Source organism: Phycodurus eques, chromosome 1 (genome assembly GCF_024500275.1).
Source record: "Phycodurus eques isolate BA_2022a chromosome 1, UOR_Pequ_1.1, whole genome shotgun sequence".
Classification (NCBI taxonomy): Eukaryota; Metazoa; Chordata; class Actinopteri; order Syngnathiformes; family Syngnathidae; genus Phycodurus; species Phycodurus eques.
Window position 1 is genome coordinate 2,541,313 of NC_084525.1, and position 24,404 is coordinate 2,565,716.

Genomic DNA, 24,404 nt, shown 5'->3' on the forward strand with positions numbered 1-24,404 from the left:
TATCAGTTTGAACATTAAATATCTCGTCTTTTTAGTGTATACAATTAAATATAGGTTGAACATGATCTGCAAATCACTGTATTCTGTTTTTATTTATGTTTAACGCAAGGTCCCACCTTCATAGGAATTGGGGTTGTATTTCGGGTTCAACTTTCATGAACTGGAAACTGTCTCTTAAATTGCAAGTAAATGCTAAACAGTCTCTCACTCAGCGAGAATGCCCAAGAAGCAAATACATTGAGAATTATAAAGCTAGTTAAAAAGCGATCCTTAAACGGCTTGCAAATATCCCCCAAGTGCACGGCAACCCCCGCGTGTCTCAACAGTAACGCTCTCTGGAGATGCCTGCAAATTGTTTCTCTTTTTTCTCAGTCCTAAAAAAAAACCAAAAGACAGCAGCCAGTCAACTTATGCAACACCATAAGGGCAACGAAACCGAAACACTGTGAATTGAATGGTAGCAATGAGTCTGTAAGGAACACTCTTGAATTGTCAATTCCACAGCTAAGTATTATATGGTATTCACACCAAATTAGCAAGCGGTGTGATTGCTGACTTCTGTTGATTGAATGCACTTAAATGCTAAATGGGCTTTCTCTTGCATAGCGCTCTTCTACGTACAAGTTTCTCAAAATGCTGTCACACAGTTTCCTAATTCATCTACTAATGACACAGACATTGGGAGTTCAACCTCTTGCACTACAATAATTTAGCATTTATATTACACAGTAATTATCAAATAATTACTCTAGTTTGCGGTCAGCCGTATAGACTATATGCTTTCAGACACACTCACTAAGTTTCAATGCACACTGTAATCTTGTTCATGAAACATGTTCGGAATTACTTCACTTTCCCGGCATTGGCGTCACCGTTGAGTTATTTTTTACCCTAAAGTCCCCCCTCCTCTCGCCTTTAGTGTCTTAAGTGGCCCGTTGGTGGAAACGAGTAAACAACTTCCTCTTCCTCTTTTTCATTTTCAAAATGCTCATATTTTGCAACTACTAACTTTCCACTTACAGCTGTGACAGCATCTGCTCATGCGGAAGGGTGCGTGCGATAAAACTACAGTTACCCTGTTGGTTTAATAATAGACTGCTGCAAAGTCACTGTGGCTGTTGTCCACCTTGACAATGCTCAGTTGAATTAATGGTTCATTTTGAATTCCATGAAAGCCGTCATTATTTTTGTTCTCCCTATGCAGTACATTAGCACTTTTTGAGTAGATTTCTTTTTTTTTTTTTTTACATTTGTCTGTATCCACCATGTATATGAGCAGTCGATGTTTTTTCCTGTTGTAGTTCATTTAATTAAATATACATTGACAACTGACTGTGTTTGTCTATCTATTTACTGTGATACAGGCAATTAGGTCTCTAACATACACTCATTATGCGGATGCACTGAAATGTGGCTTTCCGGGTACATTCTTTGTCGTCACTAATGCAACATAATGTACATAAATAAATAAGTCAATCAGAGTTCGGAAACAGAAGTGACAACCTAAATTCGACTGTGGGAAAGGGATTATGCAAAGTCTTGCGGTGTGACAATCTTTGATCATCGGGTTTCTCAACCGGTCGAGTAGTTTTGTCGAAAGGAGATCATCTCTGTGCTCAGCCTCATCGGGACTTTTGGTTCCTTAAAGTTGTTGTCCAGAGGAACAAAGCCCGATGGGACCGGAGACCACAGCAGTTAAATGTATTTCTTAATAACAGAACAAGTGAAGTGCAACTGACAATGGATTATTTTGTGTCAATGTTATTTACAGAATGTCTCCTAAATATAGCAAAAGGTTGAAAAGAATCCATGCAAGGATGGTGGTCCAGCTGTTCATCTCATTTTAAAAAGGCAAAAAAAGTGTTACGGTTTAAACATAAGGTAGAATATAACATTAAGATCTATTTGAAAATAAAACAATCAAACCAGCTCGACTAAATATGAATCACAAAGGTGTCATGTGATGGCGGTTCCAATTGTGTAGGGTCCTCACGCATCGCACTTTGCATAATTGTCACACAAGTGTAAAAGGAAGTTAACCACTCAAAGATGAAAATAACAAGTGATGAGGCTGGAGTCTTCCTGCTTGGAAGGTGAGTCGGCTTTATTTTACAAAACATCTGGTGTTTTCACATTCTTTTCATTCTTTTCTTTTTTGAAATAGATGTGGCAAAAAAAAAAAAAAGGTCACACCAAGCTAAAGAAAAAGCCCAACACGGGATGCAGAGATAATACAGTACTTTGGAGCAGCGGTTAATATTTGTGGGTGTTCCGAAAAGCAAAATACAATTATACACCCACAATGGAATGCTTGCAAGATTTCATATGCGGTGGCGATTGTTATGGACTGCTACTCTCACTCTGAATGCTAGCACTCGTCCTGAGACGAATAAATTGTCGCGTTGTTGACTGTCGTCAGCATTGGTTGAACAAACTCATTGCGGTGGAGGGAACAGGAGGTCATCAGCAGTGGCAAACACAGCGGCAGGCCTTCAATTCTTTATCCCTTGACTCATCTTCTATTATCTTCCCACCATTTTAAAACTCTTCAATTCTACCTTTCACTGCTCCCCCCCCCCCCCTTCCTCTCCACTTCGCTCATCTCATTTCATTTGTATCCTCGTCCCCCTTTCACCCACATCTCCGTCATCCCTCCGCCGGGCTTCAGGGGAATTTCTAATCCTGGCTGCTGATTAAGGATTATGCTTGAGAGCTGCTGGTTTTCTCTCATATGTCCTTGGTGATGCACGCACGCATACGCACACACACACAGCAGACTGACCCCAGAGATAGCTGTCAAGGCATCATTTTGAAAAGAAGGAGTCCAACCATGCAAATACTCAATTCGATTCAATAGTTTATTTCAAACTTATGCTTCATAAAATATGCAGTTAAAGTTAAGATTTATTTTTTATTTTATTTTTATTTTTTTTTACTAGGTTTACAGTCTAAACTACCAATTTATGTCTCCTATGATAATTTACATACTCTCGTCTCTGGTGCAAATGGATGTAAACTTAAAACATTTCATCTTTTTTTTTTTTTCAGACCTGATCATCCTTGTTTTTGTCCATTATTTTTGTTCTTTTTTTTTTTTGTTCTTTTTTTTTTTTTTTTTACACGTGGCATCAAAATATACAGTAAATATTAGAGAATACAATCAGTATTTCATGACCTCAGGCAAGCAGGTGACTTTTGTTGTCGTAGAATTCAAGTTTATTTTAAAAAATACATAAATAAATAAATATTTGCTGCAAATTTATTGACCCAAGTCTTTGTAGACTGAATTATACAAACATTTTACGGTATATTTTGTATGGCCTTAAAAGTATATATATATATATATATAAGAAAATGTATTGCACATAAGTTAAATACAAATTTTGTGTATTTTTTAAAACAAGTAGCTTTTAAAGATTAAATGCAAAGGTATTGAGCTCAAAAGTTAAATACAACTGAACTGTAATTTAGGTAGCAAATCTTCCGTGTACCCCACTTAGAAAATCGCTGTGCTACTTGCAGGTTAGACATTAAGTTTTGTAAAATTCATTGGGAAGAAATTGTAAAGCCAACCCAAGCGAACTATGACAATGATTTTTTAACGTAGAAATGAGGCAATAATTTGCCCACTGAAAAGTGTTTAATGAGTCCAGAAATAAATGGGCTTTTCGACCATATATTCTAATTTATTGAGATGTACCTTGATACAATATCATGAGGGAAGACTTGAGGACAGAGCGCAGGAAGATGAGATGGAAAAGGAGGATGCTCTGTAGCGACCTCTTGCGGCTAAAACAGATCAGAATTCCAAACATTTAAAGCCACTGAGCTCCACTTTGTATATTTTGCAAAAGGAATGGCCTGTTCAATACAAGCAGAAGCGCATTTTTTATTATTTTTTAAATCGAGCAATCTAACGAAAGCAGACACGTGTAAAAGTGCGGCACGTTCGGAGAGGCGGCCGCATGATGGACGGTTCCCCTTTTTTTTCCGTCGGCTCGCTCAAGCTCAGCAGCAGCGCACGCGCAACTTCCTCGTCCGAAGTCGCGCTCCTCATTTCCCGAGCACACTCGCGAAAAATGGACGCTTCTGCCACGAAATGAGGAATATTCTCTGACAGAAGTATCGCAATCTCGTTCAAGTCGTCGTCGGAAGCGGCGGTGAGTCTTCTTTTTTTTTTATTTTCTTTTTTTTAATTGTATTTTATTTTATTTTTTTTTTTTTTTTTTTTGCGACGTCACTGTGGAGGCAACGCAGAGGAAATGTCCCAAAAAAGAAATCAAATTAGAAACATTCTTGCATCACTAACCATAGCACATTGAGTGGATTCATAATTCGGATTTTCAAGGGATAACACGAGACGTTACCCGATTGGCGTTACTGCATTTTATAACAATTCTATTGAATAAAAGTCTCAGGATATTGAGTCTAAATTGTTCGTAGTCCGTTGAGGCTAAAGTAGACTTTCTGTTCCACTTCAGAGTCTTGAGTGTTTTTTTCACCGTTCTCATGTGTAGTCAGGGCCGAATAAATATGTCATCCAGTAGGAAGCCATAGTTCTGCAAAAATGCACTAGTATCCCTCTCAGACACATTTTTGAAAAAATATGTATTTAAATTGGGATATATCCTCTGTGTGCTGCGAAAACTATTCTTCAATGGGCAAAGGTCATTGTTGAATTCTCGACAGTGCAAAGTGAAGTTTGTTTCATAACCCGCATAATCGGGAAGTGCAAACGCCACACTTCATGGTTGATTCGACATTTTAGCACACCAAGACAACTAATGACTACTCAACTGTCCTGTCGACCTTCCTTCTTATCAGTTCCATGTAACGCATTGCAAAAGTCCGACTTGGAAACACAATAGTCGTGCCCTTAAATATTTACGCGGTGTGATTTTTCACGACTCCTGATTTCAGACTGAGTTTGTTGTGAACAATATGTACAACAATAAATTCATTCATTCATTCATTCATCTTCCGTTCCGCTTATCCGCAAACAGAATCTATAGCAACCTCTGTATTAATAATAACAAGCGACCGTTTTTTTTTCATTTCCTCATTCACAGAAATTAGAATATATATATATATATATATATATATATATATATATATATATATACATACATATATCATATATCATATACAGACTCATTTAAAGTTCATCTAATCTCTCACACTGTGTTCTTGCGTTTTGCCTTTCTTCACCCGAACGATCCGCTTTTCGGACTTTTCCACTTCCCGGGTCGAGCTCATTTGACACCCCTTTCCCAACATGATCATTCACCGCAGGCACTCTGGCAGAAACACGGAGTTCTCACAAAACACGCTATAAAAAGCCTTTCCTAAATATTTTGAACATTAAAAAAAAAACATCAATGGAAATATTTAGGCCGCACTAACATAAGGCAATTTGCACCAGGCAACGAGTGCCTTGCATCCCTCAAAAAACAACAACAATGAATCGATGAATTGATGGCGATGGCCAGGTAGGATGGTGAGAACAGGTGGATCTTCTTCCTTGTGTGTTTGTTTGTCATGTTCTGTATTGCAGCTAGAAACAAAAATGGGATACATGAAAACAGAAGATCGTATCATAAAGTTATGGATCAAATATTAAAATCAGTCACTTGCATGCATTCGACATGCGAAGGTTCTGCCCAATTCCGCAACTGGTGGAGCGCATTTTGTAAATTGTAATTACGTACCGTAGTTGGCAAGCTGAGCCAGATCTATCCGCTCCAAACGTTACAAGTTTGTGGTCCCGAATGACCACAAAAGCGACACAAATACATGAGCGGGTAAACATGTTAGCTGCGCCGCAGTACTACACTTTGGCTCGTGTCGGACCATCAAGCGTTGATGTAGGCTGAGGTTATATGGAGGTTTTTAACAGCTAGTTGGCTTATTAAACCCCATCTGCCTTTGATTCAATAATTCCGTTCCAGTTGACTAAAAGCTTCTGTGTGAATTGTACCAGTTTTACAATGCTGAGATCAATGGCAGTTGCATTTACGCACAGCTAAACTGGGACAATGTGCAATGTACAATCAGCCGCCGTACAAATATGAAGGTCGTTAGCTGTTGCTATCTGCAGGAGGAAGGGACGTGTCCTTTGATTTGGACACAGAAAGGCGAACGTCGTGGAAACGAGAGGAAAGGGTAGATAACGTAGCACCTTGGATCACATTTGTGATGGACTATGCAGAGAAAAGCATTCGGCCATTGCGCCTACAGGAAGTGGAAACAGAAAGAATCTGCAGTTGTCTCCCCTCCTTTGCAGCTCAAAAAGCTTCCACTCGTCTGTGCAAGCCTTTTAGAAGATGTTGGCCTCTCTTATTCCAAATATGTAAGTGTTGCCCTCTTCCCAAAGTAAAAAGTGAAAAGGGTTCCGAGATAATTTTGGTGATAGTCAGTTAGACGTAACCAGTGTTTCCAAGCTTTTCCTTTGAGCCAAGGCTTATATTTGACATCTGGAAAATGTCACACCAGATGATATACTCGCAGGAAGCCATATGACTTCATCTGTCGTATGAATGGCAACAGGTGGATAAACCGGTAAATTGTAAACTTCTGCCAAAAGCTGACTATCAGAGTCACGAGGCTTTTGAGGGACGAGGGCCAGAAGAGTGCAGTGGCCTTACACCGTGCAATATTTTAGGGTCCATCCAGTAGTGCTAGAACAAGTTAAAATGACATGTTTCATGAAACACCTCCAACAACGATGGTAATATAATAATGTGATATAACAGGGACAGGGGGAAATGCATTTCCCTGTATTTATTTTACATTGGAGATTCTTATTTTTTTCTACCATATATCAACTCACAAAGTGACATAAGTGACTTGTAGAGGACTTCTTTAATACTTACAGCAATGGATGAAAATAAGTTTGGATTTCATAGCAAACAATATATTTGCAATTATCCATCCATCCATCCATCCATCCATTTTCTGAGCCGCTTCTCCTCACAAGGGTCGCAGGAGCGCCGGAGCCTATCCCAGCTATCATCGGGGAGGAGGCGGGGTACACGCTGAACTGGTTGCCAGCCAATCGCATATTTGCAATCAAATTAGCTTCATTTCCGACACTTACCATAAAGCGACATCATTTGCCATTTGGTTGTACACATTTGAAAAAATATATTAGTCATTTCACACATTCACTGCCGTTGACGGGTTTAGAAGTCAAATAGCCATGTTAACTGGGAAGGCTGGCAGTGAATGACTTCATTCCATTTTTGTTGTTGTTGTTGTTGTATTAAGTGATATACTTCTGTTTAATAAGGTCTCAAATACTAGCATACTGTATGTCGAAAAAAAATCTTTCTATCTTTCAAAGTTTTACCAAAAACTGCACACGTCTGGAATGATTTTTGTGTTTCCGACTTCCTGGTTGGATGGATGATGGAGAATCATGCTATCTGAAGACACAGGGCCCTCTCGTGGATTTTTTTCACATAATGTATCTCAGCCGAGGGGTAGAGATGGCTGAACCAGTTGGAGTTAAGTTAGGCACTCCTCTCATTTGGGACCCAAAATGTGCCAAGCCGTAGGGGTGAATGGGCAGTTAAAGGGTTAACGATGTATATATTTACCAGCAAATTACTGAATGAACAGTGAATGAAATGCTAGCTAACGACAGTCGTCAGACACTGTGCAAGAAGATCTAAAGAGAAGAAAGAGAAAACACACAATGGTCGAGCACAACTTGAGTAAATTCTACATTACTGAAATTATTTTATGTTATTATACTCTATATTATACTATTCTATATAATAAATAACCCGGGGCCCTCTGCCACTGTGGCGAGTGGTTTCCCAGAGTTACTAGCCACTCAGCATTTTCAGTAGCCACCATTTTGTTGTTAGATAACAGGGGTTATGTGCGACCAACAACAGCTCGAAGAACCTCCTTCTGCTTTCGGCGACTGGCGGAGCCCAACGGCAGTTCTTAACATGGTAACATTATCATATCATATTTGAATAAATAAATAATACACGTGTATTTAATCTTTGGGTTCAAACCATCATGGCATCAGCACATAGTTATGCTAGTTATCGAGCATACACAGGAAGTCTGCTAATCTGTTTTTCAGGTTTGGTCACGTGACGTTTCGCGTAATGCAGGTAAATATAATTAACGCTGTGGTGTGCTAAAGTTAAACGTACATTTACCAAATGTCATTGTTTTTAAGCGCAAGTAACCCCTGTGCTCACGCTCATCAAGATTACAGGTCATTATCAAGTGTTCAACTCTAATTAAGTTGCATGTATGGTTGTGCTCCTTTTATATAACAAATATGATTCTTTAAAAAGCATCTTTCCATTTTTTTTCTTTCAGCCTCAGCAATATAAACGATGAACTTCCAACTATCTAGCCTTTTGTCTCATCCAGCCTGGACAAAACCCAACTTGAATATCATGTCAATAATAATCTTTAGGCTTTCTCACAAACTTCAAAGGGAGAGTCTCGAGGTTTGTTCGTTGCAGTTTGTAAACACAACATTCGCAAGTATTCATCTTTTGGGCAAAAACCCTCAGACTCTACATTTAATTAGCACACGAATAATACACTTTTGACATCATACTTAGTGTACATCCGTCCGCACGTAGTCTGTAAAAAGTCGACCTTTCTTCTTCAAAGCATGCACACGTTTCCGAACTGCATTCCCAGCTTGTCAAACTCAGTCGACTTGATGAGTGCCAGAGACGTCACGCTGTCCTGTAACGAACCCGTCATTTTGGCCGCTTAGTCACGATCCATCATTTATGAACAAAGGACGTTTCATGCTCCTTCATTGTTTCAACTATTAAGTTCCTCGTCCCGACCACAAAAGAGAAGCCGTTCATCTTAACTCTGGCGCACATATACAGACAATATGTGACATGACTTTCTCCGTGACCCGTCTCCTGGCTCATACATGAATCATTCCCAACCTGCCTTCTACGTTTCATTCAAATATAGCTTTCTTTTTTCTTCTATCTCCTCCTCCTTCGTCTCATCGGGTTTCCTCTTGTTCAACCCGCCAAGGTGGCTCAATGGGTGTGACGGTCTTACTCACTTGTGTTTAGCGGGTCGGCGGGTGTTCATGTCAAGCCGTGGTTGTACGCAAGAATGTGTGTGACAACTGCATCCGAGCGGATTGGCTCTGCTCTCACGCAGCCGTAGTCGATGAAAATGTCAAGCCGACCGCGTTACACATTTCGCATGGTCAGTCAGCTGACTGCATAGATGTCAAAAGGACTATTTGTCCTCTCTATATCATATCCTGTGACATTCTGGTTGTAGTCACATTTTAGACACATCGCCAACACATACACGATATTGTACAATCGGGGATGGTTGAAAAGAAAAATATCACACAGAGCAGCCTGCTGTATGTATTTGCTCTTATGGAGCTCAACGAATGCTCCAGTCCAAGATGGTGGTATGAAGTTGCTGTATGTTACGCTCTCACGTAATATTTTAACAATCCAGTAATACATGTTCCAAAATACGTTAACCGCTGCTGGTAGTGAAATTAAAAAAATATATATATTTGAATTGAATTTTTTTAATTACCCTACATCTGTTTTTAAATATCAGCTGACCTTTTTAGTAGTAAACATATTGACCTTATGCAATTTACTATATATATAATATATATTATATGTTTTATATATATATATATATATATATATATATATATATATATATGATATTATATGATATTATATTATACTAACAATAAATTACGACATCTAAAGCCATGCATAGGAGGATCTTTTGTGGGATCTCAAAGCTGCGCCTCTTCTGCTCTCCTCCTCCACCAGGACAGCACCATGGGCTGTGTGTGCTCAAAGAAGGACCGGGAGCATCTTCGGAAAGGGAGCGGCGAGGGACAGAAAAGTGCACTGACAACCCACTATGTCAAAGATCCCACAGCAGGAAATTCCAAAGCTGTAAGCAATAATCACTTTGATAGGAATGTCGTCAAATCTAACACTCAGGAAAGTGATCCATTCAAAAGATTCTACTTTTTACCATTCCAACTCACGCGGCATGCGCAATATATGCTTACGCTGTTCAGCCAAGCTACTACTAGAGGAGATGACACAATGCTGATGAAGCCTACCAGCTCCTTTAACATATTGCTGTATTTTCAGTACTTCGTCTTTTATACTTCACGTCGACCGGTAACATTCCCCCCTGCTCCGTGCTTGCTGCCGCACCACAAACGGCCGAGCGGAAACGACGCACCGGAAATAACGTGTCTTACCTTGCGACGGGCGGTTCACCACCAAACTTGCACAAAACGCAGCAACATGAGGGGGAAAATGACCTGTACCTCTTCTGAAGAATCCATCTTTTTTTGCCCCACCGGCTGTCCTTCAAAACAGAATCAAAATATTGTACAATCACACGGTGGCGGAGGGGTGGGGAGGCCGGGGACCAGGCATAGCCTACGACGACATATGCAGAATTCCAGTCTCGGGGACGAAAGAAGTTACATACTTCGACTTTAAATGTACGTATCTTCTTTATCAGTCGCTGACTTTATAAATCGACAGTGTATTCTATTATATGTGTATATATAATTTCATCTAATAGCATTTGCGTTCTTTTCCTATGACAGAGAGACAGAGAGTGTAAGTTTAGAAATTGGACAATAGTTGGTTAACTTCCAACTTCCCTCCAGACTTGTCAAGATACAGCCCTTCCCTTTCGATACCGATGGGAATTTCCCCACCTTGACCCTTGATCCTGCTTTTTATGACCGAAACAAGTTAGTTTGTATGAATATTGCTCGTTGTGTTGAAATGTTAAGAACGGCTCGATTTATGTCCAGCGTTGCATGTTGGGCATTTGCATATTGGACAGACTTTAATGTGTGTCACGGGCAGCGGTGCAGTGCTGCTGCCATCTATCAAGTGTGCTTCCTCTGGCCATCGCTTCCTGTCTTTCAACCAAAGTGAAGAAAGAAGAAGTGACGAAAACAGAAGCAGAGCATCAAGAAGGCAGGAGATGCGTGATTAAAACCTCCCTGTGAAGCAATATCTAAGATCAGTCGACCTGTAAATGCACCACGATAGCACACACAGCTTCTTTTGCTTCCTGGCCGCTTTTTATATACTTAGCGAGTGAAAAACTGTGGAACAAAATGTTGTTCCAATCCACCCTTTGGTTTGATTTGTCTCTTTCTTTTTGTTTGTCCACAGGGCAAAATGCCATCCAGTGCAAACATAACAGACGGTTCGTCCCAATCTCTCTTTACATACTTCCTCTGCTTTATTGCCACCCTCGGTATTTGCATCTTCTGCAACGTACTGTATGTCATCTGCATAGCGTGGGCTAGCACAAATGCAACATTGCCTAGCACCATATTGAGCAGTACACGCGAGTCGTAAGCACTTTCAACACACAAAGGAAGGATAGTAGTTTGGGCTACAGGGCGACATCCTATATCATTGCGTAACAGTCCTTGGCACAAAAAAACGTCGAGTGAAAATTAGAGCGTATGGTCAGTCGCATGAGTGACAAGGGCCTAACACGAGCACAGTGGAACCTTTTTGTCGTGAGCCACATTGTAGTTACGGTTACCCTCAGTATTGACTGTGAAATCATATGAAGTGTTTCATCGCCTCCTTATATAATTACATATACACAACAGATTGATGGATAACTACTTTTGAAATCAAAAGTCAAGGATAATGGTTTGTTCAGTTACTGCATAAAGTGGTTTGGTAACAAAAATGCCTGCGGCGTTTGAACATTATTTACTGCACATGACAATTTGAAGTTTTGGTGCATATTTTCGCAAGAATCATCATGGAACTTGATGCACATGATTTGCTTTGGCGGTCCACATAAAACGATGTGGTGGGCCGGATCTGGCCCCCGGGCTTTGAGTTTGACACCGGCGCCGTAACCAATGTGAGTACTGAAGTGGGAATTCTTTTACGTTCGGTAACTTCTGCTGTATCTTCTTCTTGTCTGAATCTTATTGAAGCTTACTGAGTCTGTTCAGTTCTCGTCGTAATGATTTCAGACAGCATCAACATTTCAGACCGAAAAGACGCCATACCACCACAACAATGATGCTAAATAGGTTCCCTTTCCATTTATGATGAACAGAGGCAGGTTCCTACTGTTGCTAATTACAGTAATTCACACTAAATACTTCAGCACAAGTTGTTTTCTCAAAGCGTTTTAATAAATAGACCTGGGGGCGACATGTACGGAGATTGCTATGAAACTTGCGAAGCAAATCTTAGGGTGGCTATTCTTCCATGCGCTCTGAAATATACACATTTGAAGATGAATTTCAATTCTTCTCCCCTGTTGGTGCAGGAGACAACATTTCTATAGCACTGTACGATTATGATGCCATTCATGACGGAGACCTGGGCTTCAAGAAGGGAGACAAACTTCGAATTTTGGAGGAGTGAGTCGAGAGTCATCAGTGACACATGTTTTCTTTGGGGCACTGGCTCTGACAGAAATGAATTTCATGTCAATAAATATCCTTTGTTACCTGTCTCCGTAGATCAGGGGAGTGGTGGCGAGCAAAGTCGATCAGTACAGGTCAAGAAGGCTTCATCCCCAGCAATTATGTTGCTAAAGATACCCTGCAGGCTGAGGAGTAAGTAGACTCGCACACATTTAAAGCAACAATATGACCTTAAAATAACAACCTCAAAATCGTTACAACGCTACACCTCCAAATCAGTAGAATGCACAATGCCGTGCACTCTGAGGCGCGGTAACATCTCCACGTAGAAAGTCCAGTACATTGCGCGTCAATTTAAGGTTTGCTGCACTAGTCAAGAAATTCAAGCACGCTCATTCAGGTCAGTACTTGAATGCAATAATGTATTTGAGCTGAAATGACTCAAATGTTTTAGTTTTAGTCTTAACAATGCCCCTATTCTAATTCAGTAAAAAAGAAACCGAAACCTTGACATATGGGTGACTGCCGTATTATGTTGCTCACCCAGCAGGTCATTTTTGGAGGGTGTGTTGGACATTCTGTCGACTGTGTGAAAAATGGAAAAGTCACAGAGGGCTTTGACAGAGTAGGACAGTAAATTTAGTTCGGCATATTGTTTATCTCATGCTTTCCCTCCCTTGGTCAGCAGGTTTTGGCGTGTTAACTCAGCAGCAAAAAAAGCATCGTTTTTCTCTTCTCTTTCGGTTGCACTGTGATACGTGCCTCTTGCTTTGAGATCGCATATTTTTGTACAGTTAAAAAGTTCATTCACACATCTCGAATACTGACTTTCCCTCCCTCTGAAGCGGACATTGAACGTAGACATTGACAAATTGACACTGTATAACTGGCAGACTGGCAAGAGGAATAACTAAACGTGCCTTTAAATGTCTGCGAATCAATTTTAATAGGAGAGACTACCATTTTTTACAGTGCAAGGTGCAACTTTTCTGGCCTATAGTATTAGTGGACACATCTTTGCTGCTAAAATTGCCAAGAGTCTTATTTCTTAAGCACGTCTTTGTCACTTAACAAAAGCACGTTTACCACTGTCTATGTGTATGTACCCCAGTCCTCTTAAAAGCTAAAAACTAAAGTTAAATGCGTTATAATACAGCAATTACTACGCCATATATTGTGAATCAAAAGACCACAAACGGAATTGGAAATCATGTTGCCCAAAAGGGAGGTCGAGTTCAGACAGTGACAAATAATAGATTCCTTCGTGAATATATAAATACACAGTTTACAACTAACCCTGGTTAACAACATTAAGCATGGTGGGGCTATGTTCGTTCATGAGCATCTATGGCTGGTAATGGTATCATAATGTGCTATTTGTTTCGCTATTTGTATTACAAATAGTGGCTTGTGTCACTTAATCCCAACATTTATTGGTGAATAAAGGCAAAATCACCGAAATATACTTATATTTCTTGGTCTGTGTTGAGCTGCGTGTTTCATGAATGTGAAGCTCCAATGTGACTTGATTTTATTTGATGAATTTAGTATGGCAGTAAAATAAATGAGAAGGACAAAACAGCTCGAAAGGAAAGAGAACCTCGTTTTTGGACGGAGATGTGGTTTCTGCTCTAATGGCTGTTTCCTGTTGTTGAGGTGGTTCTTTAAGGGCGTGAGCCGCAGAGATGCCGAGAGGCAGCTGCTGGCCCCCGGGAACAAAGTTGGATCGTTCATGATCCGAGACAGCGAGACCAACAAGGGTGAGTCAACCATATTCAAAACTTAGTCGAGCCCAGACTTCCACTAGACTAAAAATATCCCAATCAATCAATTCACTCAAATCTTACCCGCTCAATGTATCTTATTTATCGTGAAAACATCTTTACCGTACTTATTTTAAGACCGTTTTGACTTTTTTCGAAAGTTTCAACAAGACAAAAAGACTTGTTTTGCGATACAAAATCCTATTTTAGGAATCTTATCGAGGCAATTCATACTCGTTCCATTGTCCGATTTTTTTATCCCCCCACTTATTTTAGGGACAAAATGTCTTGTTTTAAGGGGCAGGTGGACACTAGTGCAGGGAAGCAGGCAAGGCACTGTTGAAAAATATGAGCATTAGCATTGCAAATGCCACACTTGTCACAGTAACAGCTATTTCCTTCATTCTCCGTGATCACAGGAAGCTTCTCTCTGTCCGTCAGGGACAGTGACGGCCCGTCCGGTGACACCGTTAAACATTATAAGATCCGTATGCTGGACAACGGAGGATTCTACATCTCTCCCCGGATCACATTCAGCACCCTGCAGGACATGGTCAAGCATTACAAGAGTGAGTGCGACTTGGGGCCGAGCAAGTCTTTAAGGTTCAGGCACTAAAGCTAAACGCACAAACGATCGATATAGTCCTGTGTATTTGTCATATTTATAAAATCAGGACAACAATAACGCGATTCATTCTTAAACCCGTGAATGTACATAAGTCATATTGTGGTTACAATATCCATTGTACTTCGGCATGCTAAATTTAGTCTCATCTGACCTTTAAGTACAAAACTTTCGACGTCGAGGTATCTTTTAGTTTACAATAAAAAATAAAAAAGAGACATTCCCTCAGATCATCAAACTCCAACTATTTCTTTTTCCCCTCCAGAGCAGGGCGATGGCCTTTGCCAAACCCTGACCAATCCTTGCCTGAGTCCTAAACCTGAGAAGCCCTGGGAGAAAGACGCCTGGGAGATCCCAAGGTCGTCACTGAAGCTGGAGAAGAGACTTGGTGCTGGCCAATTTGGAGAAGTCTGGCTGGGTACAAAACAATCGAGCAACTTTTTCTACTCTGCTCGTGATGTCTGTAGGAGGGTAGTACTTTGATGTCTCACTTGAAATGTTTTGTGTTCAGCTACATACAACAAACACACCAAGGTAGCGGTGAAGACCATGAAACCTGGAAGTATGTCAGTTGAAGCCTTCATGGCTGAGGCCAACCTGATGAAGACTTTACAGCACGACAAACTGGTCCGCCTCAATGCTGTGGTCACCAAGGAGGAGCCCATTTATATTATCACCGAATTAATGGAAAAGGGTACGTCTACAACTTATGGCACTAAAACGCGGTTTTATCCGTCGTTTCAACCCAAGCAGAGAACTCTTGTCATGAAATCGGTTACAAATGCTACATTGATTGAAACTGTACATGATGTCCACCATGTAGCGTCTTCTCAATGCTCAACCAGAATAGCATTTGCGATGGATTCTAGACTGCTGAGTAATAGGAAATATCGCATTGGGAACTTATGAGATGTGACCTCAACGTAAAGAAAACGTGACCTCACACCACCTTAAATAAGCGTGTCATTTAACATTAGAGGTACATTATGTAGTCGATTATGCTTAAAATTAGTAGATATGCTGACAACAAAGCAAATATTTTTGGTAGTATGTTCCGTTATTATTGTTTTTTGTTCCTTAGGCAGAGTGGGAAAAGCAAAGCAACATATCTTCACTGATATCCTTGCAGAACACGTGATAAAGGCTGGTGCTTAGGATAACGAAGGGCTACAGATCAATATAGTTGAAATTATATTGTCATTAAAGTTCGACACTTACTGTGGACAATGCCATTGTGCTGTCAGATTTCTTCACCGCAATGGCTTCTATCTCGTGTACCCCAAATGTGAGTGATGTTCCATTGTATGCTTTTAGTCAAAAGGTCAGAATTGTTCAACTTCCTCGTTTTATAAAACATTCGAAGATCACACCGCTCCAACAAGATTGAACCGGGAAAAGTGGGAGTGACAAATTTGTGTTTGTAGCGCCGTCTAAGCAGTCTTCCTCATGGAGATGAGCGTCAGGAATGGACAGATGGGACCCTTTCAAAAAAATGTGAATTTACCAGAAGAAGACAAAGATGCGAATTGAGCATGTAAATCCCAGTTTGCATGCATTTCCCTTAACATGTTTGCTCATACTTGTGCGTACAGGTAGTTTATTAGACTTCCTAAAGAGTGATGAAGGCAATCGCATCCCACTTCCCAAGCTCATCGACTTCTCTGCCCAGGTGAGAGTCTCTCAGTCACATTTAGAGATTCAGCCGTCAACTGCAATTAGAGCATATCTAGAGTTCACGTTGCAATGTGCATATGGCTTGTATCCGATGAGTTGAATCATGCATAAAATGAGCCGAAAGTGAGGCACCGGCGGGGCTTTCCTCACCATTGCTAATATTGAGTATTAAGGTCACACTGAAAAAAAAAAACAACAACCTCAAACTACAATTTTTAAAAAGTACAAATTTATAAGAATAAACGAGTACATCTTTATGCTCGTAAAATTAGGACTTTATTCTGATCATTCTTGATTTTATTCTCACAATATTTTGCTCCTCATACTCCTTCGTAGTTTACAAAAGTATGCCGACAGAAATTGCAAAAAAAAAAAAATTTGTTCAGTAGTTACGTGAATTGCATTGTTCTGCTTGATGCACAGGAGTTAATGATTTTCCATTGCGATCCTTTTGCCACAACTACGCCTAGGGATTATTTTCTTACTCTTTTACTGTGAGTTGTTTATTTCTAGATTGCAGAGGGCATGGCCTACATTGAGCAGAGGAACTACATCCACCGGGACTTGAGGGCCGCCAACATCCTGGTCAATAAGGCTTTAGTGTGCAAAATTGCTGACTTTGGCCTCGCCCGCGTCATTGAAGACAACGAATACACAGCAAGGGAAGGTTGGACATACTACAGTATTATTCATTCATTCATCTTCCGTTCCGCTTCTCCTCACTGGAGCTTATCCCAGCTATCTTCGGGCGAGAGGCGCGGTGAACTGGGCGCCAGCCAATCGCAGGGCACATAGAAACAAACAACCATTCGCACTCACATTCACACCTACGGGAAATTTAGGATCTTCAATCAACCTACCACGCATGTTTTTGAGATGTGGAAGGAAACTGTGAGGCAGATGTGCTAACCAGTTGTTCACCGTGCCTCCACAGTATTGTTTATTATTTATTTTTATTTTTTCTTTAACCAGCTAGAAATCCAGAAGAAGTAATGACCTTCCAGTGGCAGCCGGGATTACTCTTTTTTTAAGGAAGAGAGAGATTTGCGAAATGGCTGATCCTGACTCTGAGGTTTACCATGAATGTATGAAAAGATGTGTGGATTACAAGTTTGAATACTATTTTTGTGGTTCTCCAGGAGCAAGATTCCCCATTAAATGGACAGCCCCTGAAGCCATTAACTACGGCTGTTTCACTATTAAGTCAGACGTCTGGTCTTTTGGTATTTTGCTGACGGAGATCATCAGTTTTGGACGCACACCGTACCCAGGTAACAACTTCACCATTGATCCAGTATTAAGTGTTCCAATTGATCGTTCGAGCCACCACTATACAGGATATCTTGAAGTGAAGTGTTTTGCAGTGTTTTTTTGTTTGCAGTAGTATACATGTACTCACTATGATGCTTTTGCATGCGGGAAAGGAGAGCCACAGCCTTTTATGGAACAACGGGAGAACAGTACCGCAAACTCATGCAGAAGCAGCTGTTGGCCACAGCTCACTGCCAGGCACTCACAAACAGATTTGCAGACGTCACACGTCCACCCACCATGCCCTGCCTCAAAGTCGCATGCTTGTGTCTAACACAGACACCACAATATGTACACTATTTCCTTGACATTTAATAATTACTCATTTTGGCTAATTGCTAATATGTTTATCATGTGTTTAAAAGGTTTGTTTAAAGTTTAAATGTGTTTAACGAGTGGGGTAGAGGTTTAACCACGGAACAAATGAAATATTGCAGGTGGGTCTGGAACCTATCCACGACACTTAACAGGGATTGGCTGTATTTCTAAAGCTCGCTGGAAATCAATGATTAGAGTCTTAAGACAAATATTGTATGTCAGCAGCGTCAACTTCAAGACTAAACGTCATATTCGTCCACTCCACAGATATTGTATCAGAAAAATATGTCTGAATGGTTTTGACATGATCGAATCATACACATTCGAGAGGGATTTTATTTTCATTTCACAGTATTATTGTGTTGGGCCAAGTTCTAGAGATTAGTATCAAACACACACTAGCACCCTTTAGTGCAGTTCAACTGGTCTCGGAGTGTGAACATAGTAACCGAACTCTAATATGCGTCATCAAATCAACTGGTTCTGGTTTTGGTGCGGTTCCAAACAAACTGGACTTAATTTGTTTAGCGACGAGAGAGCCTTGAGGCGTTACAAATGGGAAAGAAATTAAGTTTGACCATTGATCAAGTTGCATGAATTGATTTGCAGCACAGAACGCAAAATGGTGAGCTGAAAATTGATGTTCACCTGTAAAGTCTGTTTTGACTCACAAATTTGTTTTACGAAATGTCACGTGAACTTCATTACAAACCATGCCTCAGATAGCGAAAGCTGTGCCAGCTACATGAATACACAGAGTGCACAGTGTAGGAAAGAAGAGGGATGTGTCATACAAATACAACAGGGCTGATCTAAATTGTAGATATCGATTTAAAAAAAACACACACAAAACAGCTTCTAATCTTCACTGTGATCGCGTGTGTTTTGTATTGGTCATATCCAAGGTGTCATTACATTGTGGTTGGATTGGTTCTGAGTTGGGGATTTTTTTTTTTTTTTTTTTTCAAACTTTTTATACAACTACCACAACGAAGAGAACTTAGCTGCTTAGCCCCGCCCACAAAATCAGGAAACTTCAAATGGTGAAAAAGATCCATCCATCCATCCATTTTCTACCGCTTATCCGGGTCGGGTCGCGGGGGCAGTAGCTTTAGCAGGGACGCCCAGACTTCCCTCTCCCCAGCCACTTCATCCAGCTCTTCCGGAGGGATCCCGACGCGTTCCCAGGCCAGCCGAAGGACGTAGTCTCTCCAGCGTGTCCTGGGTCGTCCCCGGGGTCTCCTCCCGGAGCTTCTCACCCTATCTCTAAGGGAGAGCCCGGACACCCTGCGGAGGAAACTCATTTCGGCCGCTTGTATCCGGGATCTCGTTCTTTCGGTCACGACCCACAGCTCGTGACCATAGGTGAGGGTAGGAACGAAGATCGACCGGTAAATCGAGAGCTTCGCTTTTCGGCTTAGCTCCTTCTTTACCACAACGGACCGATACAAAGTCCACATAACTGCAGACGCTGCACCGGTCTGTCTGTCGATCTCCCGTTCAATTCTTCCCTCACTCGTGAACAAGACCCCAAGATACTTGAACTCCTCCACTTGGGGCAGGATCTCATCCCCGACCCGGAGAGGGCATGCCACCCTTTTCCGACTGAGGACCACGGTCTCAGATTTGGAGGTGCTGATTCTCATCCCAGCCGCTTCACACTCGGCTGCGAACTGCTCCAGTGAGAGTTGGAGCTCACGGTTTGATGAAGCCAACAGAACCACAGCATCAGGAAAAAGCAGAGATGCAATACTGAGGCCACCAAACCGGACCCCCTCTACGCCTCGGCTGCGCCTAGAAATTCTGTCCATAAATGTTATGAACAGAATCGGCGACAAAGGGCAGCCTTGGCGGAGTCCAACCCTCACCGGGAACGAGTCCGACTTACTGCCGGATATGCGGACCAAACTCTGACTCCGGTCATACATGGACCGAACAGCCCGTATCAGGGGGTTCGGTACCCCATACTCCTGAAGCACCCTCCACAGGACTCCCCGAGGGACAAGGTCGAACGCCTTCACCAAGTCCACAAAACACATCTAGACTGGTTGGGCGAACTCCCATGCACCCTCGAGGACCCTGCCGAGGGTGTAGAGCTGGTCCACTGTTCCACGGCCAGGACGAAAACCACACTGCTCCTCCTGAATCTGAGATTCGACTTCCCGACGGACCCTCCTCTCCAGCACCCTTGAATAGACCTTACCAGGGAGGCTGAGCAGTGTGATCCTCCTGTAGTTGGAACACACCCTCCGGTCCCCCTTCTTAAAAAGGGGGACCACCACCCCAGTCTGCCAATCCAGAGGCACTGTCCCCGATGTCCACGCGATGTTGCAGAGGCGTGTCAACCAGGACAGCCCCACAACATCCAGAGCCTTTAGGAACTCCGGGCGAATCTCATCCACCCCCGGGGCCCTGCCACCGAGGAGCTTTTTAACTACCTCGGTGACCTCAAACCCAGAGATAGGAGAGCCCGCCTCAGAGAACCCACACTCTGATTCCTCATGGGAAGGCGTGTCGGTGGAATTGAGGAGGTCTTCGAAGTATTCTCCCCACCAACTCACAACGTCCCGAGTCGAGGTCAGCGGCGCCCCATCCCCACTATACACAGTGTTGGTGCTGCACTGCTTTCCTCTCCTGAGACGTCGGATGGTGGACCAGAATTTCCTCGAAGCCGTCCGGAAGTCTTTCTCCATGGCCTCACCTAACTCCTCCCATACCCGAGTTTTTGCTTCAGCGACCACCAGAGCTGCATTCCGCTTGGCCAGCCGGTACCCATCAGCTGCCTCAGGAGTCCCACAGGCCAAAAAGGCCCAATAGGACTCCTTCTTCAGCTTGACGGCATCCTTCACCGTTGGTGTCCACCAACGGGTTCGGGGATTGCCGCCACGACAGGCACCGACCACCTTACGGCCACAGCTCCGGTCGGCCGCCTCAGCAATGGAGGCGTGGAACATGGTCCACTCGGACTCGATGTCCCCAGCCTCCCCCGGAACATGAGCAAAGTTCTGTCGGAGGTGGGAGTTGAAACTCCTTCTGACAGGGGATTCTGCCAGACGTTCCCAGCAGACCCTCACAATACGTTTGGGCCTGCCACGTCGGACCGGCATCTTCCCCCACCATCGGAGCCAACTCACCACCAGGTGGTGATCAGTTGACAGCTCCGCCCCTCTCTTCACCCGAGTGTCCAAGACATGTGGCTTTGTCTGGTCCCTCACCTAGGACCTGTTTGTCATGGGTGACCCTGCCAGGGGCATAAAGCCCCAGACAACTTAGCTCCTAGGATCACTGGGACACACAAACCCCTCCACCATGACAAGGTGACTGCTCAAGGAGGGGTGATGAAAAAGATGCTCAAGCTATATCTCAACAATTCAGCACTGTAATGGTATAAGTCTTTATATAGCTTGTCAGCACTTCAAACATCCATCCATCCATCCTCACTAGGGTCGCGGGCGTGCTGGAGCCTATCCCAGCTGTCATCGGGCAGGAGGCAGGGTACACCCTGAACTGGTTGCCAGCCAATCGCAGGGCACATAGAAACAAACAACCATTCGCACTCACAGTCATGCCTACGGGCAATTTAGAGTCTCCAATGAATGCATGTTTTTGGGATGTGGGAGGAAACCGGAGTGCCTGGAGAAAACCCACGCAGGCACGGGGAGAACATGCAAACTCCACACAGGCAGGGCCGGGGATTGAACCCGGGTCCTCAGAAATGTGAGGCTGACGCTCTAACCAGTCGGCCACCGTGCCGCCACTTCAAACATATCGAATGTATTTAGAAACAAAAACACGGATATCTACTTCGAGCCCCTTTAATGCTCAAGAGGTGGTTATTCACCAAATCCCACGAGTAATGGAAGTGATTTTATTTTCAGGGATGACCAACCCAGAGGTGATCCGTTCCCTGGAGAAGGGCTACCGGATGCAGCGTCAGGACAGTTGTCCCAAGGAACTCTATGACATCATGCTAGAGTGTTGGAAGAACAAACCAGATGACCGTCCAACCTTTGAGTACCTGCAGAGTGTCCTGGAGGATTTCTACACAGCCACAGAAAGCCAGTACCAGCAGCAACCATGACTCGTAGCCATTGTTTCTGTGCAGTCTCATGATGTAGTATTTGTATAAAAACTTTATTGTATTTTCCCGTGTCCTCTGTCCATGTACCCCTCAATAACCGGATGTCTCAGCAGGCTGTGGACACAATTTCTTCCAAAGAAGCACCACTTTGAAACAGCGGAAATGTTTTTTTTGTTTGTTTGGTTTGTTTTTTGTTTTTTTACCCGAGCTTGTGTTGTCAAAGGCCAAGGTCTCAAGAATGGCCTGTGAACACAATTAGCGCACATATTTTTGGTAGGTTAAAATTGGATGCAAGTATGAATGATAAAAACAGTAATGAATCCTCAAAGATCCAAATTTTGGAAAGAAGGAGGCCTTTTTGTTTATTTTACAACGTACAACAATAAGCACCTATTCAGCATTCAACTGCATACTGCTGAACACAGTGATTAATTCAATTCTTTAATTAATTCTTTAATTAGCAACAACAACAAAATTTATTTGACCATTTTAAAAGCTATGGAAAAAATAAATGTTTTCACTCCAGCACGTCCACCACCTTTGTGGAATGCATGACAGAAGTCATCAACTGAAGAGTAGAACTACTTTACAAACTGCTTTGTCTTTTATTTATACACCATAACTATCACAATGATTTATACATCATTGTGATAGTTATAATGTGATGTGCAAATTATAGGACTGATTTAAAAATGATGAATGTTATGACCATTTTTATTAAGTGGTGGCTTTCAACATTTCTTTGTGCCTTTTCCTGTGTCTATGTATATTTTGTTTTCTTTTTCTGTACTTGAAATATGCATAAATGTTTTTTTAATGTTGTAACTTACTCCTTAGTCATTGATTTAGGAAAGAAAGAAAGTTCAGTCACATATAATTAGCCTTCATTTTGTTCTTTGAAAAAATAAGTTATTTAGATGTCAGGTTCTGCCATAATGACTTGCTCACATTATAATATCACATTCACTGCCATTGACGGCTTTAGAAGTCAAATATCCATGTTAACAGGAAAGGTTGGCAGTGAATGAGTTTTTAAGTGAAATACTAAACAATAATATGTGACTTTTCAATGGTCTTTTTTAGAATGTTTGTAAAGAAGCAATGGATGACAATATTAATTATATTAATATATAATTAATATTGATTTTTTTTTAAATCGCCTTACTTGTTAATTAGTGGCGATTCAGTAAACTGAAACATGTTTTCAAATAAAATATTTTAATATTAAGAAAAATTTATTTGTTCCAGGTGTGCAATGCCATGAGGACAGGAAGTTACATTTAGACTGTTTTTTCTTGATATATGAGGAGTCTACTATACTGAATCAGTCACATCCAGATTGGGCACCATTTCTACACCCGAGTCACAGGCGACAGTGACTGCCTCTGTGCCAGACAGGAAAAGAGAGAATCACAAAAGACTGTGAGTACACCTGTAATGAATGAGACAGCGACGAATGACACCACAACATATGGAGGACCAGCATCAAGCAGATGAAGAAGCAGAGGCTGTCGCTGAAGTTTGAGTCAGCTGATGAGAGACCGATGGCAGAGAAGAGAGAAGAGAACCAAGCCCTGCAGTGTGAGCTTGACAGGAGGATCATTTCTTAAAAGGATATTGACGTAAAGTGAAGTACTTACGCAGGAATTCCACACTTTGAAGTCTTGGTCTGTGCACTGGCAAACATGAGCTCCCGTGTGGTTGCGAAACACAGCTGATAATAATAAAAGATTTTTACGCAAATAATTGTTTTTTAAATAAAAGATACTTTTCCCTTTTGTCAATTATTCCTTCCTTTAATCTGAGCTAATTTTAATGTATGTTGAAGGAAGGATCAGTTAGTTTCATGAACTTTATTAGATAACAAACTGTAAACAAAAACCACAATGTAACAGTATTGCAATAACAGTGCAAATGCATATGACACATTTATAGCTCTAAAGTAAATGTAAAGTTCCAGTGCAAAACAACAACAACAACAAAACAGTAGCAAAGATATCCGCTGTAGACAACGGAGGTAGTAGTTGAGGACTGCTCCGCCACTCTGTATTTGGAATTTTGCACCGATCCAACCTATTTATAATGTTTTTGCCATGTATCTGTTTCTGGATTCGAGGGCTGATTTTTGTAAATTTCCTTTCCTTTCTTGCATTTTAACATGTCCTACACTACGTGACTAAACAGCCTGCAAAGACTTTT

At 41.8% G+C, this 24,404-nt stretch overlaps 1 protein-coding gene across 1 annotated transcript; it reads left to right on the forward strand.

The window, feature by feature from the left end:
* The first annotated feature begins 4,006 nt into the window (after positions 1-4,006).
* Positions 4,007-23,030, forward strand: hck (HCK proto-oncogene, Src family tyrosine kinase). The gene is made up of 13 exons (XM_061672345.1): positions 4,007-4,160; positions 9,816-9,944; positions 11,202-11,235; positions 12,334-12,427; positions 12,530-12,625; positions 14,090-14,193; positions 14,616-14,765; positions 15,087-15,239; positions 15,333-15,515; positions 16,414-16,490; positions 17,009-17,162; positions 17,635-17,766; positions 22,003-23,030. Exons 2-13 carry the CDS (start codon positions 9,825-9,827, stop codon positions 22,203-22,205), a joined length of 1,500 nt encoding a protein of 499 aa, XP_061528329.1. The 5' UTR covers positions 4,007-4,160; positions 9,816-9,824; the 3' UTR covers positions 22,206-23,030.
* Positions 23,031-24,404: the final 1,374 nt, after the last annotated feature.